We start from the raw sequence: 19,972 nt of genomic DNA, 5'->3' as shown, positions 1-19,972 counted from the left end.
TTAATTTCTACACCTTTCTTTGCTAATACATAGGGGTGGTACACATTTTCGTGATGGGTTGAATATTTGTATTTTTAGAACATATGGTAAACAAAGTCAGTAGCTGAAATACTGTAACAGAAAAAAGGCAGCAGAAAGGAAAACTTTCTTACAGTTTGTGTGCTTTTTGCCTTTTTATTCCAGGTAGAGTATAATCTGGTAAAGGAGAACACATGAAACATAGTAGTCATCTTCATCAAGGTGGAATAATATGACAAAATGTAGCTCGAGTGCCAGATTTTTGATGCAAAGTTTTTCATTGGGTATATTTTCAAGAACTGTATAAATCATACATATAGGAGAAGCTTTTTTTTTACCATTTTCCAGTTAAAAAAGGGGCAGTTAAGAAACCTGGGCCCTAACATGTTCTTCCTAATTATTTTTTTGATTTTTATGATAAAATGTTCCGTTAACCTTTAATAGACCCACTTAATAAATTTACAGAGTAATCTGAGTTTGAAAACTTCACTGGGTTTTAAGTTGTATTTGGAATAAACAGATTGGATACATTTGATGGAATATGAAAATAGTTTTTATTAAGATGTCAGTGTGTACAGTTTTATAGACAGAAGGATGATTGCCTTTATTGTAGCAGTGAATTAGTCAAAAGCTTTCTTTCTCTCAAAACACATCTGTTGAACTAAACACTTAGATAGCCAAATAGACGTCTGTAAGTAGAGGTTCAAATCTAATAGGAAATAATTTTTGCAATAGTGTCATCACATTGCTGCTCATTATCTAATAGCATTTGTTAGCTATGACATACAGATATCATCTACAGGGCTTGGAAGGACATTGTATTTGTTGACTACACATTATATAATACTACTGAAACATTTGAACAAAATATGTGCTGTAGAGAGCAAAGATATGAAGACAACTAGAATGAAACAAATTTGTTGTTTTTCTGGACTACATGTTTGTGTCAAAACTGCATAAAACCTACTAAACTGAAAAAAAAAACAACATTAAAATTCCATTATCAGTAAAGATTGTGAAAAATATGATACTCTAGCATATCATATTTCTCCCTTCATCTGTGTTTCAGACTTGACCTTAAGTGAGTAGGTAAAGCTGAATTTAAACATCAGAATAGTGACAATCACAAGCACATTCATTTTTTTTAGTTATAGAGAAGAATAACATGCTACATAGATAATACAAACCTTTAAAAAAATATACTAAAAACAAGATGAAATCCTTTAACTCTGTTTGAAATATTTGATTTTTAATGGAACATCACAAACAAAACCCTTAACTATGACATAATATATAAAAATGCTCTGTTCCATGCACAATGAAAATAAAAACCTTCAACTTATAATTTTAGAATTACCTGTAGGTAACACATTCTTCTGTTACATTAACCTTTAACATGATTGCCGTCTTTCACACAAGTTGCCATCCAACAAATATCAATTTTCATTGTCAGGTCTTGTGCAATGTCATTCATGCTCATCTTTCTGATGTTTTACTGGCTCCCCTCTCTTCTCTTGCTGTCTACTAGTAGCTCTAATCTCCTTATTTCTTTTTTTTTTTTTTTTTTTTCTTCACACAATTGAACCACTTCAGTCTTGCTTCTCTTGCCTTTTCCTCTATTCTATAGACTTCTATATTTTCTTTAATTTTCTTATACCTTCTCTTTCAGTGAGACTTCCAACAGCAATTTCATTTTTGTTTTCATCAACAAGTAACAATCTCTTTTTTTTTTTTTTCATGGTCCTGGTTTTGGCTCTTTAGAGGGGTCTATCCTGTACACTGTTTTTCAGTGCTTTCAGTTACTTTTTGTTGTAGATGACTGTGATTACTTCCTTCCATTTTTTCTAGCCTGCCTGGATTTGGGCAGCTTTTTGGGCACTCCTTTCTGTTATAGATGCCTGTATACTCATTCTTGTGGCACTGTCTTATAGGCTTTTTTCCAAATCCACAAGTGCATGATGTAACTTTGTTTCATTCAAGGTACTTCACCTGCAACTATCACAGAATAAAGATTGTATCTGTTGTACCTGTCCCAAGCCAAAACCTAAATCTGTCCATAAGAAAAAGAAAAGGTTTAAGAAAGAATTGAGCAACAGTAAGAATAACAGGAAACAAGGCAGCATAAAGTAAAAGATGTGTTTTTCCTAAGACAAGGCTAACATTAAGAAGGTGGTCATCTCCTGGCACAGTGTATTAAGCACTGTTATTTATTGGAGGCTCATTAAATTAAGCTCATTTAGTGACAAGTAGTTGTATGGACAAAACATCATGACCAGAGTAAGAAATTGTTTCATCAGGAACCCTATCCAGAATTGTTTTGCATAAGAAGCATTTAATGCTGTACATCTTTCTTATTTTGATAAAAAGAATAGCCAATCTTTATGTTCTGTGGAGAATCCTATTTTAGTTGTGTAAGTATTCTCTGAATGACCATAAGATGCATGAGGACTACAAAATTGTAATCTGAAACAGCATGGTGAGATCCAGTTACAACGATTCTCTTTGTTTTATTTTGACTAAATTCTACAACACATCAGCAATTTAACATTAAGATCTTCAGTTCTCTTTCCATTTTCATAGTGAAGACTGAGATTTTACATGTTCATAGTGAAGACTGAGATTTTACATTTTCATAAGGCTGTTATGATGTTAGTAATGATTTAGCCAAAGTTACAAAACATGAGCTTATCCTCAGCCTCTTTTCAAAGATACCCAACAAAACAAAAACATCAGATAAGCAATAAAGGAAAACTTATGTGAAGTTGTCATTTAGTAAACTTAAGTTATATATGTAGAAACTGAATACTCAAATAATTAGTAAGACAGATATACAAAATACACTTGTAATGATGAAACTAAAACATAGTTTCAACTAAATCATAAAACACTATTTAACATAAACATACAATATGCAAGTATGCACTTATTCTCATAACCCTTCAATAATGATTTACATAAGAAAAACAAGTTCATTATCTTGATAATTTAAAATGAATGTTGTCTCACAGATTACACAAATAAAAAGGATGAAACAAAATGTAAATGGTGATCCTTTACCACTTTTATAAAGGAGAAGTCTAACATTCTATGGAAAAATTACTTAAACCTAGGTTTTTTTCAGTAGCAATGGAACACTTCATGGAAATAAAATGCTTTTACTGATGAAAATACCAAACATATGAAATAATGAGATTCGACTGAAAACTTCCTAGATATGTACACTTAGATAATACAGTAAAAGGAAAACCTTGTGATTATTGTGTACAAAAACTCATTATGCCAGAAAAAAACTAAATATATTACTTTTTTTGGCACAGACACTTCAGAAAATAAAACCTTTGTATACTGGAAACTCAGGAATATTGTGTAAAATAACTCCATTATAATGCACACATAAAAAACTTTTAACCATGCAATTTGTGAAAGAGTAAGGGCAAATCTTTACTAAACTCTACACTTACAAATGTTTACATTGACAAGTCCAAAAATTTACAACATTAAAATCTGGTTCAATTCCCCTTGGTAGACTCAGCAGATAGCCTGATGTAGCTTTAATATAAGAAAATACACACAAAATGCATATACACATACACACACATACCATATACAAAACCTGCTATGTCTTTATTTTTCTTTCTCATGAAATAAAAAATATGTAAAAAATAGAAGCATAAATATCATTAAAAAAACTAGTTCTATTTACTGCACAAATTCATGTATGCAAAAGATAGAAGATTAGTTAAAACTAATTACACAAATACAAACCAAAATGTAATTTCAAGTATAATAAATTACTAAATTCAAAATATATTACACTTATAGTTTATTTGAGGTATACTCTCCATTACCTTAATGCCATTAGCAGATTCTCATGGGATTTTGCTAGGGCTCTCTTGGTTTCTGTTAGCCTGACTTGCAGGTGCTTCACTTCCTCCTCAAATTTTGTAAGTGGGTTTACCCTTTGACTCAGCATATCCTTTTCTTAGCTGTGGAGAGCTTGTACCTCTGTCTGCTCAGCACCCATTTCTTGAAAATGTCTTTTCAGTGCTGGAATCTGCTCAGTTGCTAGATGTTATGTAACCTCTTTAGCATGGAAATACCTGCTGTTAAAGTGGATGCTTCTTCATTTACCTTCAAATTCTGAGAAGGTGTTGGCAAAACCTAACAACCTCATTTAGATCACTGTGAGGGTAGTTATCAAACTTGAAATAACTAACATACTCTGGGTTTACTCTGCATTTACTTTCCTTGAACCCAGTCAGTGCTTGAGGATCAAATTGATTGAAATATCTTTTTAGGTTTGGAGATAAATTTACTGTTTGAAGTGAAAACTTGTTTTGTGGCCTTTCAAAGTGATAATGATGCATCTTCTGATGTGGCAAGGCATTGGGGTCCTGATTTTTTCTGGCTTTACTTCTTTCTTGAATAACTTCTGAACTAATAATGGCAAAAGTTGTTGAGCCACTTACAAACTCAGTTAAAATCATTATCATTGACTCTCCTGATACAGGATTGTTGGTCTTTTCAGCATTGGTAGGATCCACTGTTAAAGGGCCTAGGAGACTACAATGCTAATTTGTGAAGGTAGCAAGCTCTCTCATATAAGAAACTCCAAAAACAAACAAAAAAAAGCCAATACATCTTAAAGGAGCTCGGAACTTGAATATGTTCAGGGATTCGTGGTGTGGTAAAAGGTTAGTAGTTTTTAGAAAATACAAGTCAGGAATGAAGAGGGAGACCATTGTCTAGTCAAGAGAGAGAAACTGAGCGTGGTCAGAACTTGATTTTAAATAGTAAAAATTCACATTCAGAGTTGGTTGAATTCTAATTAGTAAAATTTTCAACTGAGTGCATAGGTTAAAGGGGCCATAATGAATGGTTACACCAATGAACATTAACTTCAGGCTTTGATCAGTTGACGTTTCAAAGAACCTAATGTATACTCATTAACTCTATCACCTATAGAATGTATATTCTGTGAACTTCCTGACCCCAAGACTTGAATGAGTCTCTAATAGACCAATTACTTGTGGCTATGTATCTCTCTTTTTACCTTTGCTGGACAACTAGAATGCATACCATATTCTCCAACCCAATTTCATTCTTTCTATCTTTTTATATTTATATATGTAGAACCAGGTTCCATTTCAAAGAAATGGAGTCAAGAATGCAAGTGGTTCCTGTGCACTTAAGCCATTGCCTTTTATTGCTTCCATTGTTTTTATTTAGGGACTACTCTTCATTTACAACTTATATTGTAGTTCCTTGTATTAATTACAAATGTTTCACCATGTGAGTGTTATTTTCCACCTCTTCCTCTTGGTATACATCTTATCACCTGCATTTTTATGCTTCAATACTGCATGCTTATTGAAAATACTTCTCTCTGCTTGAAGGAAAATAATAATATCATAATTCTTAATATCAGTATAAAATCTTTGGTGTCAATGTGCTTTCTTCTTATTGTGCACTTTGTTTAACTGATGTATTCACGTTAAAGAATACTCATTAATGACTTTATGTAATGTTCATGCATGTGTGTAGGACCTCGCACATAAACTTATTTATTTATATATATATAATACACTGTAATATATTGTTAAGTACTCTAGTAGTTTTAAATATTGCTTCCAACAACTTCATGAAAATCACTTCAGAAATGCTTGAGTTATCTTTTAAAGCTACAATCAGTGGTGACAGCCTTGTCATCTAAGAGCTGTCAAAGTACTTATTGATATTTAAGATTCCATCAGGTAAAAAAATCAGTGACAAAATTTAGATGACATGGGACATTTTAACTGAAAATCTGTGCCAAGAATAAAATTAATGTTTTTACTACTGTACTTTCTGTACCATCACACACGCTCAAAGAAAATATATATCCCTCATAACTTGTAGAACTGCTACATTTACTTGGCATCCATATCAAAATCAAGTGAACACAGACAACTTGCTCTGAAAAATTCTCACAACTAAAGCTCCTTATGAAAGTAATTCTTTCAAGGAAAAAACAAATGGAGATCCAAACACCCACCCATGATTTTCCCTTGCATAGCATCCCATTAAAGGGAGAAGAGGATCCTGGTGGTTGAGGTGTTTCATTGATGGGTCAGTTTATATTGGCAATGGTATTTTAACATGTCACATTGGCCTTGAATGCCTGTAGACAGGTGATCTCAGGGTATCTCCCCAAGGGTCAGTCTGCTGATCCTGTTAGACTAGTGTCAACTATGCACCAGTGTTGGGCATTGTTTCTAATGCTGGTGTTTGGGTATACTGTCCATGAAGCCCTGTCATCTCTGTAGTTCTCTACTTTATCATTGTACTACATCTCCTTTTTGGATTCCATGGTGAATGGGCACTGAAATTTTTCTGTTTTGTATGGATACTGCACTCAGTGACCCCTCCAAAAAACACATTGATAGAAAAGTAACCACATGTGGAAGGCTGAACAGCAGCCACTACCTCAGTATTAACTTCTGCTTTGTTTCTTCAAAGGCCATTTGGGATACATCTGTTGTAGTTACTTCCTATGCTTCTTTGGGTTTCTCGCAAGGAGTAATCATTAGGTTATATCTGAGGAGCAATACTGAGTTGGAGATCCTCATTGGTTTCTCCAACCAAGGATTTTCTTTTGTGTGACATATCTTCATCCATAAAAATGTACTTATGCTGCCAAATAATGTTCTTGTTTTAATGTTTACATTATCATGTCTATCTGCCACTGTCAAGGCAATCTATCTAAACTTGTATTCCTAACTCTCAGTGACAGCAATGTGGACATTCTAAGGCATCTTGTGGTGGTATAGACCATGAAGTCTATAAGTGTCAATTGCATCCTCACTGTGCCAATTGTGGAAGTTCCCACCCTTCTCACTTTCAGTCTTTTCCTAAGTTGGTGGAGGAGTAAAGTGTTAGTGTTTTGAGGATTTATATCAAAAGAAAATCAACTTTACTATGTGTTTTGATTATAGTAATTAAAGACAGAAAGATAGGCAATGAGTATTTTTTAAAGCAATAAAGTTGTATAAGTATATAGGTTTATGCACAACTATTCCATACAACAAGATAAAATAGCCATCAAAACTTAGCAGAAAGACCATATTCCTTAATATCTAATTCAGTAAGGCTAGATAAAAGATTAGAAGTCCTTAAATATTATTTGAAGTGCCACTACTCAGAAAATACTTACAGGGTTTTTAAAATTACCAAAGCAGAATTTAAAGAAGAAACTAAATAAACACTTCCACTTGTAATAGTTGTAGTTCTGATATTAATGTAAATTTTTTAAATGTAGGGAACAGCAACATAGAAATTACAGATGACGCTCTGAGAAAACGACTCTTACAATACAATTTAATGCATTATTATAAACAACAAAAACCTTATATAAACTCTAATTATTTAATACAAAAATTACCCTAAGAACACAAACAAATATACATCAGTATAAACCATTTTAATGTTAAAGAAAAAAACAGAATTTAGAGTTATGTTAGTTTCTGTTTGTAACTTCAAATGTTTTTAATGTGTTGTAGTGTGCAGTATGTCACATGGTTTATGGAAAATTAAAAACAAGTAAGCATCTATAACCTTATAGAACCCAGATGGATGCTTCTCAGCCAGAAGGCAACACCACACCATTTAATATAAAAAAAAAATTGTAAAATAAACTTGTAGCTGTTCTTTCACATAATTAAGAAAAAAATTTTGTAGTTGAAACTTATTGAAGAAAAAGGTGTATAAAGCATAGGTCTTGACTTTGAGAAAAATTCAGAGCACTCCAAGCAAAAACAAATTATATTTTGTGAATTTTCTGAGTATAATAAACTCATAATCCCAGGAGAAAATCAAAACAGCTTTGAACAATGTAGCAGTAATTTTACCTTGTAATTTAACTTCAAATATAATTAGATATATCACACTCATGTCATCAATTTCAGTTAATCACTGTTTCTCAACCTTGATTTTCATGGAGTAATATGATTGCCCATATAACAGATTTTAGAAGTTATTAGTTAGTGATTTAAACATTTAATTAAAGATTTTTTCTGGTGTTTTTTTCAAGAGTATAAGCTAATATGGACTTTAGACCATCAGAGATCCATGTAGAGATTGCAGCAAAGTATAAAAATTTAGCTTGATGATGCATTGCTGGAAGAAAAGGTTTTGTGAATAATTTACATCACAAATCAGTCCTGAGTTATTGAAGATGGCAGAAAGCTTGACTGATCATTATATAATTTATTTGAATTATCAATTTGCAGCATATAAAACAAATAGTTTTCAGAAAGAAGATGAGATAGACTCTGTTAATTTATGGCTAAGTGGTTAAGGCATTTGACTCGTAATTTGAGAGTTGCGGGTTCGAATCTCCATCGCACCAAACATGCTCGCCCTTTTAGCCCTTTCATCACATTATAATGTGATGGTCAATCCCACTATTCATTGGTAAAAGAGTAGCAGAAGAGTTGGCAGTGATGACTAGCTGCCTTCCCTTTAGTCTTACACTGCTAAATTAGGGATGGCTAGTGCAGATAGCTTTGTGTAGCTTTGTGCAAAATTCAAAACAAAACCAAAACTGTTAATTTATTTTACACTCCATGATTGCATATATGATGCTGGTTTTTATTTCTCAAAGAACTGTTATCATGAAATTTTGCTGCTTAATTCTTAAGATTCAGTTAATAATTTCATGTTAAAAATATATTAAAGTAGCTGATTGGTTACTGTATTCTATAATGTCTTTTGCAAAATACATATAAGCATGTTTAACATACTGATTCAGTCTTTAACATTTAAATTTTATTTTATCTTTTTTTGTGGTTTTATATTATTATTTTGTAATTTAATATTCTGTTTGTTAAAAAGTTTGATGTTAGCTTTTTTATCTATAGTGGACCAGCACATATACACTAGTGCCTTGCCTCTATTATCCTTGTTGGTCTTGAGGAGACAAAAGTTCTGGATAACTGGAAAAAATGGATAATGAAGATATCAGCATATCTCACTACTTTCCCTAATGTTTAATTAAAATAAACTTTTTAAAAAATATTTAGGTTCCTTGATTTAATTTATTATCTCTTTTGTCTAACCATATCATCAAAACTTATAAACTATTTCAAAAACATAATAAAAACCAAGTATCAGTTAGTTGGTTGCACTCGATTTCTCTGAATTTCTTGAGTTACATCAGTGCAATTCCACTTTTTCTCTAATAACATTTCTTCTTGTGATTATCCATTCCTGTCTTCTTTTAATTTAATCACTAACCTGGTCACAAATACCTAACATATTATGGCACTTTTTTTCCAATAAATAGGGAAGTGCATTTGCATGCTATTAATGCCTTTGAAATATAAGTTAAAAATTAGTACACATCTATGCTTTGGAATTATTACTAAAAAGCATTAGTTAAAACAAACTGAGGATACCAGCTATTAGAAGAACAAGTGTGTATGTAATACCTGTTCTTCGTATGTGGTTAAAGGATGCCCACTGTACAACAAAAAATGCAGATGACAACTAATGTTGAGTGAAGTGTTTAAAAAATGTTAATGTGTATCACGTGTGCTTTTTTATGCTGTGTTTTTAATCACTGATCAAATAAAGTTATTTAAGTTGTATATTTTCTATTCTTGTCTTAACAGCTAAAAATCAATGAGACAAAGCTAGCCTTGAATTGGCCTACTTATTATTTGAATTCATGCCATATCTTGCACATGAAAATCTCAGATTTAATGCAGTACCTGAACTTTTACACCTTATTAATTTATGAATGACAGTTTTACAAAACATAGATTATTGTCCAGAACTGTAATGGCACAATTATTTTAAGGAAATTTTTAGCAGCGTGGTATGGCCTGGTGGTTAAGGCATTCGACTCGTAATCCGAGGATCATGGGCTTGAATCCCTATCACACAAAACATGCTTGCCCTTTCAGCCATGAGGGCATTATAAGTGACTCTCAATTTCACTATTCATTGTCAAAAGAGTAGCCCAAGAGTTGGCATTGGATGGTGATGACTAGCTGCCTTCCTTTTAGCCTTAAACTGCTGAATTAGGGATGGCTAGCATGGATAGATCTTATGTAGCTTTGCACAAAATCCAAAAACAAACAAACAAAATTTGGAGGGAAAAAAAAACTTGGATAATCAAGGATCACTAATAATAGAGATACTTGAGGCATTACTGTATACATGTTTATATATTTCCCTGGTGTTATAAATTAACAAACTTAGGTCATTGATTTTAGAAAATATGTGTACATCATGTGTGTTCATAATGTAAGCAGATTCTTTTAACATTCAATAAAACAATCATATTCTATTGTTTTTCCTCTAGGTTCAGTTTTTGATCTCATATCTGAGGAGGACAAAAAGAAATTGAATGATATCAAAAATGTTACCAAGAAAAACATTAAAGAATCATCTAGCTTATTTTCAAATTCTTTGGTAGCTGGTAATACGAGTGCAAACTTCAAACCTTATGCAAATGACCAAGAAAAACATCAGAGATATGATACGTACTTGGCTTTAGAGAAGAAGGAAAAAAAGGGTAAGAACTAAATGTGTTGTTGTGCATTATTTATATAGTCTTAATGAAGTGTGATAACTGAGAAGAAAAGGGTAATAAACAAAACTTTTTTTAACAAAATAAGAACATTTGAAGTAGTTGTGAATACACCCAATTCAAATATAGATATATGTATACTATAATTCTACAATCTTTCTTTAGCTGTGTTCCTTATTTATGTCAATAAAAGCTTTTTTTTTGTTCCTTTCACTGATTCTGCACTTATCTACCAGTCATCTTCCATCACAGAATACTGTTTTCTGTGTGATATCTACAATTTTGTGTGGTCACCTCATGCAATTCATATGTTGTTCTTCAGTGTTCTGGTACTAAACTTTAAGATTAATTTATTTTCTTTATTTTAAATAATGAATTTTAATTAAAATTCACTTGAGGGAGAATCTGAAGGTTGAAACACACACTATTGAATCTAACCAAACATAAAGTCTTTCACATTCTCAGACTGGATTCATTGCCATTTGAAAGATTCTTAGAGTTTTCTTTTAAAGTTGGAAATTTCTTATATTTCTTTTTGTCTTTGTCAGACATTCTAGATTTAAATCCTTTTCTTAGTGAGTATCTGCTTTAGTTTAACACTGAGACACTTTCAGACTTTTTTTATTATTATGTGTTTTCTTATTTGTTCTAATAATTGTTATCTTCACTGAGCTTTCTTTTTAATAGCACAGTTATAAAGTTTGTTATGAGGTGTTTATGTATCCTAGGCCATTTACTGAGAATTATTAGTGGTTTAATTTGTTACATAACATCTTTGTGCTAATGGTCTCTAATGTAGCAGGAACAAGAGCCATTGCTTTTTCATCATTCTTGGATCTTTTTCTATCATATGTCATTTTGTAGCTACTTTAGTATACGTAGGGAGTTGTTCTAGCCTTCCTTCAAATTTCTTGTTGTATCATCAGCATATTTTAACCTTTAAGGTAATTACTTGAGATTATGTTAGTCTAAATGTTTGTCTTTGTTAACCTGAATATATTCAGCCTGATTGTCTTTACAACTATAACTGACCATTCTTTGTGGTGGAACGTAAATTTATTTTGCATTGGCCAGGCAATACATCACTTGAATCAGATGATATCCATTACAAAATGCTGAACCATCTCTATCCTGCTTTCTTGATCTTTTTTTGGTTCTTTTTAACCAGATTTGGCTTGCATTGTTTCAGTGTAGGAAAGCTTGTGTTTAAGGCTAGAAATTAAGAAAAATTGCAAAGAATATAACTGAAAAAAATACAACAAAGGAATTGACAGGAGGTGTAAAATCATTTTTGCTGGTCCTGGCTAGAACAAATGGTAGAACTTATGTTATTTTTAGGAAACTCAGTCTTTTTTACTTTTTTTTTCAATTTAAGCTGTTAATTTTTCTTCTATTTTGTGAAAAATGCATAGATTCAGGGGACTGTTCTCCACATCAGTATTACTCTATTATGGACTAGTGTAGCCATCAGACTCTCAGTTTTTGTTTCCTTTTTTCCCCTTGTCCATTCTAATACTTGGCTGTAGAAAATGTTCTCTAAAGGTTTCTTCCATTCAAGTTATGGCTTTGTGCATGCAGCTATTTTAATACTCCAGATTATGGACATTTTACATTGTTTTCAGTTGAATATTTCCAGATAAGATTTTGTGGCCACTTGTCATTTTTACTGAAGGTCCTTATGATTTATAGATGATGTTTGTACTAATATAGATCTTCTTTGTGGGTTATTTTGAAATATAAAAGCCCAGATGTCCATTTGTTCACCAACACATCATTTGAACTATTAAAAGGAATTGCACAAGCTCTGAATGTTGATCTCAAACATAGCTTTGGAATTATGTAAATACTTTGGAGGGTTCAGAATACTTATGAATGTGTAATTTTCATTCATTCAGACAACAGTATTTTCATTCTTTCTATCAATAAGATTACAGGACATGCTTTTAGTTCTTGTGCATAGAAGCCTATTTTACTATTTTTAGATGAATGTGATTCAGGTACTTTACAAGTCAGTCTTTTGTAAGAGGAAAGAACTGTGATGAAAAAATGGTCATTTCGAGTGAACTTTATGAGCTAAAAGGTATCCCCAGGTGAAATTATTAATTTCATTATAGAACATGCCACAAGAATAAAATAAAACCATATGCAGTAAAACTCATTTTAAATATTACAAATATGCCTCTTATATAATATTCACAGAACTGTGTCTCTTGTTTCATTATACTCACATTGACAAATATGCCTCTTATATGATATTCACAGAACTGTGTCTTTTGTTTCATTATGCTCACATTGACTTTTTGACTTATAACCTTGTATTTCACTTCACCAACTTTTATTGATTGGATATTTTTGTGTATCTTGAAGTTATGTTGGAAGATTTTTTTTCTGTTAAAAAATATATGAACACTTTAAACAGGAATTAGCATTATGGTATATTTTGAAGAAATTCTGGCATTTTTCCCTTTGATAAATTTTATGACTTGTTTGTTTTCGGAAATAATACTGTAACTATTCAAAATATTCAAATATAATTATAATTGATAAGGACTTCACTTAGAGTATTCAAGCCTTTTGAAATTAATAACATTTAATATAGTTTGTGTATTTTCACAAAATTTGTTGCCTTTCAGTAAACAGTACAATTATTTTACATATACAAAAATCAGCTTTCGTGATTTTAGATCTTAGTTACTTTTCCAATAAGGGATAATGAGTACATGTGAAAAACAAGAAATAAAGTACGTACCTAAGCAATGCTTGTTTTTTCTTCTTTACTGATGATTGTTGAGGACACTTAATCCTAATGTTTTTACTTAAATAATGTACCAAAGAACATAGAATAATGATATACAAAAAGCAGACAATGTTCCATAACTTACAGTTTCTCTAGCTTTCTAACTGTTTGACAAGAAATGTTACAAATTCACCCACGGTAGTTGATATGTTTCCTGTAGGAATGAAGCTTATACTAAAAGAGGAATTGACAAATTCTTCATACAGAAGACAATATAATACATTATTTTTTAATTGAAAATCTAGGCTTTCCGTTTGTTATTAATAATATTAAATGTAAGAACTACTAACAAATTCTGAAAGAAAGGATGCAGCAGCTGGGTATGGCAAGAGAGATCTGGTTTTTTATTTTATAGTTCTAACCAAACATGATAAAAGTCTATAAAATTACGCTTTATATCAGGGATGACAATTTTATAGTAAGTAATTTACATTAAATTTCATACTTATTGGAAGGTTGGTGAATAAATTGAAGAAGAATGGATGTGTAGAGAAAAAATATCACATTTCTCACACTAGGGGAAATTCAGGATTTTTTAAATATTGCCATATAAAATTAAGAACTTTAATCTTGTATATGATTAAAATATGGATTAATATCCATGAGTTTCTGCTATAGTAATTGGTATAAAATAAAGAAGTGATTTAATTAAATTTTGAATGTAACTCACTAAAAACCTCATGACATGTGCAGTTAAAGATGTCCATGGAAAAAGGGTTAAAATGTTTGAATTTCTTTTGAGAAGGCTGATTTCCTTAGTATTTTCTTTTATTTTTCACTTCCTTAGTTTCCTCCTTATGAATGTCCAGTTTTCTTAAAATGTGTAAATTTCCAAGAGAGTGTAAGCCTTGCACTGGCTATTTTTTATAAAACACAAGATGGAAATTGTTGTTTTTTTTAAATATGACATTGCACAAAATAATAAATAATCAAAATATGTACATATGCTCAGTGGCCACTTTATGAGGTGCACTTGCTCATTAATGCAAATAGTGAAGCAGTTAATCATGTGGCTGCAACTCAGTATATAAAGCATGCAGATCCAGTCAAATGGTTCAGTTGTTGTTCAACTAAACAATGGAATGGAGAAGTGGCTTTGACTGTGAAATGATTGTTAGTGCCAGACATGGTGGTTACAGCATCTCGGAGAAACTGCTGACTGGGATTTTCAAGCACTACAATCTCTATAGTTTACAGAGAATGATACAAAAAACATCCAGTGAGTGAAAACACCTTGTTAATGAGAGAAGTCAGAGGAGAATGGCCAGATTTGTTCAAGCTGACATGAAGGTCACAAATACTCAACCACTCTTTACAACAGTGGTGTGCAGAAGGGCATCTCTAAATGCACAATGCATCAAATCTTCAAGCAGATGGGCTACAGAAGCAGAAGACTACATCAGGTTCTACTCCTGTCAGCTAAGAACAGGAATTATGAGGCTACAGTGGGCAGATAGTAGGGTCAGAATTTGGCATAAACAGCATGAATTTAGGATTCCATCATGCCTTGTGTTAATGGTAAAGGCTTGTGGTGATGGTGTAATGGTGTGGAAAATGTTTTATTGGCACACATTAGGCCTATTAATACCAATTAAGTGTAATTTGAATGCCACAGGTGTACTTGAGCATTATTGGTGTGTGTATCCCTTTATGGTCACAGTATACCTGTTTTTCAGTGGCTACTTCCAGCAGGATAATGTGCCATGTCACAAAGCATGCATCATCTTAAGTTGGTTCCGTGAACACAACAGTGACTTCAATGTACTTCAATGGCTTGCACAATTCCCAGATCTCAATCCAGTAGAGCACCTGTGGGATGAAGTGGAACAGGAGGCTTGCAGCATGAATATGTGGCCAAAAAATATGCAGGAACTGTATGATGCTATGGAGACAGCATGGACCAAAATTCTTTAGAAATGTTTCTAGCACATTGTTGAATCCATGCTGTGAAGAATTAAAGCTGTTCTGGTGGTGAAAGGGATTTTTATCCAGTACAAGATAGATGTACTTAATAAAGTGGTCACTGAATGAATAGAAATAGGAAAAAAATAAAGACAAAGAAAATAAAATAATCGTAAACAAATTCATGCTTAAAACAAAGGAAGAAATGTAATTTAATTTGTACAGCTGATGAAGGTCACAGGATGGACTGAAAAAGGCATGATTCTATTGGTATGTGTAGTGTACAGCTGATGAAGGTCACAGGATGGACTGAAGAAGGCATGATTCTATTGGTATGTGTAGTGTACAGCTGATGAAGGTCACAGGATGGACTGAAGAAGGCATGATTCTATTGGTATGTGTAGTGTACAGCTGATGAAGGTCACAGGATGGACTGAAGAAGGCATGATTCTATTGGTATGTGTAGGAGAGAAGCTTAAACCAGATACTTGTGGCAGTATCTTTTCTAATGTATTAAAGCTTCACTGTAAGTGATATGTGAACAATATCTCACAAAGCTAGGGCTTATAAAATGCAACATAAAATTACATAGTAAAAGCAAAGAATTGTAAAATATCACCTGAAGAAGCTGTGATGTGTACTAACACCATGCTGGTGGTTACTATGACTTCATCAGAATATCACTCTTTCTCGAGCCTACAGAAATGTCACTGTCCATACATCCTTGCTCTCTCATAGTGGCAAGTGAGTAGCACATATGTATAAATAGTTTATTATAAACAAAATTTTAAATATTATTTTTAACCTACTAATTGAGTAAAAATTAGAAGTTTGAAAACTTCTCAGTAATAATTTTCAAAACCTCACATTCCACTAGTTGAGAAATGCTAGTTTAAACTAGCAAAATAGATTAGTAACCAGGTAGACTTGGCTCTTTTAAAAGTATTTCAGATATTTTCTTCTATTACATCCTTTAACTTGCTGTGTTCTTAGATGCATTTATTATGGTTCTAACATAAGATATTCTTCAAACATGAATGTGGAAATTCTTCACATTTTCACTGACCATTGTTATATCAAAATTATGATGGAAGGCTATCAGCTTTTTCATTCTTTGTTTGCTTAATGTCATTATCATGGGTTTTAACTAGATGACTATATTTATTATAGTTCCTTGTGTATTTTGAATTACAAATACTTGATTGTACAATATAAGCATCTTAAGAAATGCTTTATGCTTCATACCTCTCTTTCTGTTCATGATATTGCCTGCTTTATTGGCATTAAGATCAGTTTTGATGTGTGGTAAACATTCTGGCCTAGCACTCCCATGAGAGTTGGCAAACTTATGAATTATTCTGATTAAATTAGATATTTTGATACATCAATTTATCAGTGGAGAGGATTAATTTTAAAAAATTATAGTTTTTTTTTAAATATATAAAAAGCAAGATACAGTACATTGTTTTAGTGGGGTAGGCCCTGTGTATGATCAGATATGTAGGATAACTTTAACTTGTTTAAATGTTTACAGTTGTAAAGAAACTCATTGAATTTGAAAGGAACAATATGCTATCTTTTTATATTTGTCACATATAATTCTTGCTTGAGTATTAATTTGTTCAGTTTGGCTGCTGCCTAAGCACTGAGATATATTGAAAACATGTACTTTTTTTCCAACATTTTTTTCTGAAAAACTAAGACATGAATTATATATTATATCCTTTATTTGTGTGTTTAAAATGGTTTTCTAAAAATATATTCTATTTTTGAGTTAGAGTGTCGAGAAGAGTTTCAATCAACATCCATAACAGAATGGGAGAAACAAGGTGAAAAGGAAGGATTTCAGAGAGCAATGATGCTACATAGCTCAGTCAAAGGGTCATTAAGCTCCCGATTTGTGTCCTCTGTTCACGTAGAAAATAAGGATGTGAAAGAACCTGTTGATACAGAGGTATGAGTAATTGTGAACTTTCTTCATTGTTACCAAGTGATTCTACATGTTTTTAAAATTATGAGAAACTAAAAATAAAGATAGTGTATTTATCTGTATGGCAGAAGTAGAATTTTTTTTTTTGGTTGTGAATAGAAGAAAAATATAGGTGGTATTATATACATAAAGCATTGTTATTTGTTTTGAACCTAAAAATTAATCACACAGTTTAACATATTATGCATTTATTGTACTGACAAGCTCTGCCTTTATCATTGACATAATATTAGGGGATAAACTTGTGCTTCACATATAATGTATGCATTAAAATTATTTGACTACTAAAACATTTTAAGTTGGTATTAAACAGGATTGAGTCCTTTAACTCCCTCATACTTAGCTTGTGCTGTACCATATAACAGAACACAAGATGACAATTGCGTTTTGTTTTTTTACAATATGGCATTGCACAAAAAAATAATCAAATTATATTTTGCTTTTGAAACTCAACTTCCCATAAACTACTCATTCTCTTAGGCTCCATACATGTGTGTCTTCTCCAGTGGAAATTGCTGTGCCATTGGAACCTTTCTCAGGATTCATTGTGCACTTCCTATCTCCTCTTCTCGAGTAACTGTCTTGGTGGTTTGACTGTGCCAACACTACAGTGGGCATACTTTCACTGCCTCCACAACCAGATCTCGGTGTTTTTCAATCAGACTAAAGTGCATCTCTAAATGATCACATGACTTCAGATGTGTGGACTGTGAAGGAATGTTCACTCTATGTCAATGTCCTTGAATATCTCACCACCTGTTGGGCATGTTTCATTATCTTCCTCTCTTTATAGATTAGTTAGTCATGACCTGCTCTGACAATTCTACAAGGGGTACCCATTTTAGAACTGTTTCCTTTCACACATTGGACCTGCTCATTTACATTGGGTTTGCCTCATTTCTTCAAGTGGAGCACAAAATACTCTTGCAACTTGCCAGTTTTTAGACACTGGGGCAGTGGACAATAAAGGTTAATTGTGGGTTGTGTACAGTACATTATAGTGAAAAGAAGAACAGCAGTAACATTGTATGTGTAGTGCAGGTCATCCCTCAAACACCTAGTGTGCCGTCCTCCTGCAGCAGGACAGATTCATCATCTCTTTTTCTAGTTAAGGTCAGACACACATCATATGATCTGATTGCACCCTAATCACTACACTTCTTGATTCATCAAGCACTTGTTCATAGGTGCTCTGTTGGTCAGGAAAAAAATGTTGCCTATTTCTGCAACACTTGGAACTATTTCTTATCTTTCCCTCTCTTTCCTTCTGGGCAAATAGTATTCTTAGTTTAGAACAAGATGTAGTTTCCCACAGGTATACCCCCTATGGAACCCCTGCCATCAGTTAACGAACTCCATGGGCTTTTCCTTTTGGCATTTTTTGAAGGAAACTCATTTAGATTTAATGTTTGCACAAGCCCTTCCACCATTTCAATGAGTAATTCTAACTGTTCTGTGTTGGAGAAAGTGCCATTTGGGAATTAACATTTTCTTTGCCTGATAATTTATTTCTGATAGATGCATGTGCACACCTTCCCACTTCTATAGCACTTTATTTTTTCTTCATCTAAAAATGAAGTTATTTCAAGTTTAAGTGTTCAAGGAGTTTGTGTTGCATTCCTGTTGGTGAAGTGCTGTTGTCACCTGATTCTATCAGTATACACTAGCCCAGATCATGTTAAACCTGATTTTTAGGTGAGAGTTAGGTCATGAAAATTCTGGGAAATTGTGAAATTTTATAAACATATTTTTCAGCTGTGGAAATCCTTGAAAATTAGTATATTTTTTTTATCAGAAAGTGTTAGTGAAGTTTAACTCCATTTTTATCACATCCTCACTCTTGTTGATTACAATCTGTTCCATTGTGTTTATCTCAGTTTGACAGAAAAGTATCTGTATAAAATATGACTCTTAAAAACAGGAAATATAACTATTTGGTAACACTAATTAGTAATAGGCTTTTAACTATTTACTTCCATCTGCAAGGAGGCAGGTGTCATTTGACAAGTGTTGAAATGATGTTGTTAGCATTAAATGAGTTAGATTCATTTCATATAAATCTAAAATTACAAAATTCTTGATGTGTTAAAGATTTCCTAATTTTGTTGTTAACCTAAACTCTTCAATAATTGATTATTTTTTGCTTATTTAAAACAATTGATAATATTACTTGTTCTTAGGCTACAAGTGAACAAGTTAAGGCTGCAGAGATGAAGATGTTTGGCAAGCTGACGAGAGAAAAATATGAGTGGCATCCACATCCTTTACTGTGTAAAAGGTTCAACATTCCAAACCCATTTCCAGAGTAAGTTTTATTTTATAAAGTTTTGTAAGAAAGAAAATCCATCATTGTAGTGTTTAATTTTGTATTCACAAATGAAGGTATCTTGTTTGTAAATTACTGCTTTACATGATGAGATAAACCAAGTGTAAATGGTAATACAAGTCTATCTTACTTAGTTGTTCAATAAGTGGTTTTAAAGTAATATATTTGTCCCTGTCTTTTAATTTCTTGATAACTCTGTCAACAATATCAGAATTAAAATCTCTTTCAACTGCTGCATACTCAATTAATAATAACATGTTGATATCTTCCTATTTACAATATAATTTTAAAATTTTATTCACATGAGAATGAAAAGCAGTAATTAGTCTGTTTGGTAGTGATGTCACATCAAAAATCATATCATAC

At 32.3% G+C, this 19,972-nt stretch overlaps 1 protein-coding gene across 7 annotated transcripts in view; it reads left to right on the top strand.

Moving 5' to 3' along the window:
- Window positions 1–19,972, top strand: part of LOC143256961 (G patch domain-containing protein 1) — an 85,311-nt gene that overhangs the window by 44,919 nt on the left and 20,420 nt on the right. For all 7 annotated transcript variants that reach the window (XM_076514895.1, XM_076514893.1, XM_076514896.1 and 4 more), the window contains 3 exons: window positions 10,364–10,576; window positions 17,069–17,244; window positions 19,461–19,585. In XM_076514895.1, coding sequence (XP_076371010.1) covers window positions 10,364–10,576; window positions 17,069–17,244; window positions 19,461–19,585 — 514 coding nt within the window. The remainder of the gene's footprint in view (window positions 1–10,363; window positions 10,577–17,068; window positions 17,245–19,460; window positions 19,586–19,972) is intronic.

This window comes from Tachypleus tridentatus, chromosome 7, assembly GCF_004210375.1.
Source record: "Tachypleus tridentatus isolate NWPU-2018 chromosome 7, ASM421037v1, whole genome shotgun sequence".
Taxonomy (NCBI): domain Eukaryota; kingdom Metazoa; phylum Arthropoda; class Merostomata; order Xiphosura; family Limulidae; genus Tachypleus; species Tachypleus tridentatus.
The sequence above is the reverse complement of the archived record's forward strand: the minus strand, read 5'-3'. Positions and strand labels throughout refer to the sequence as shown.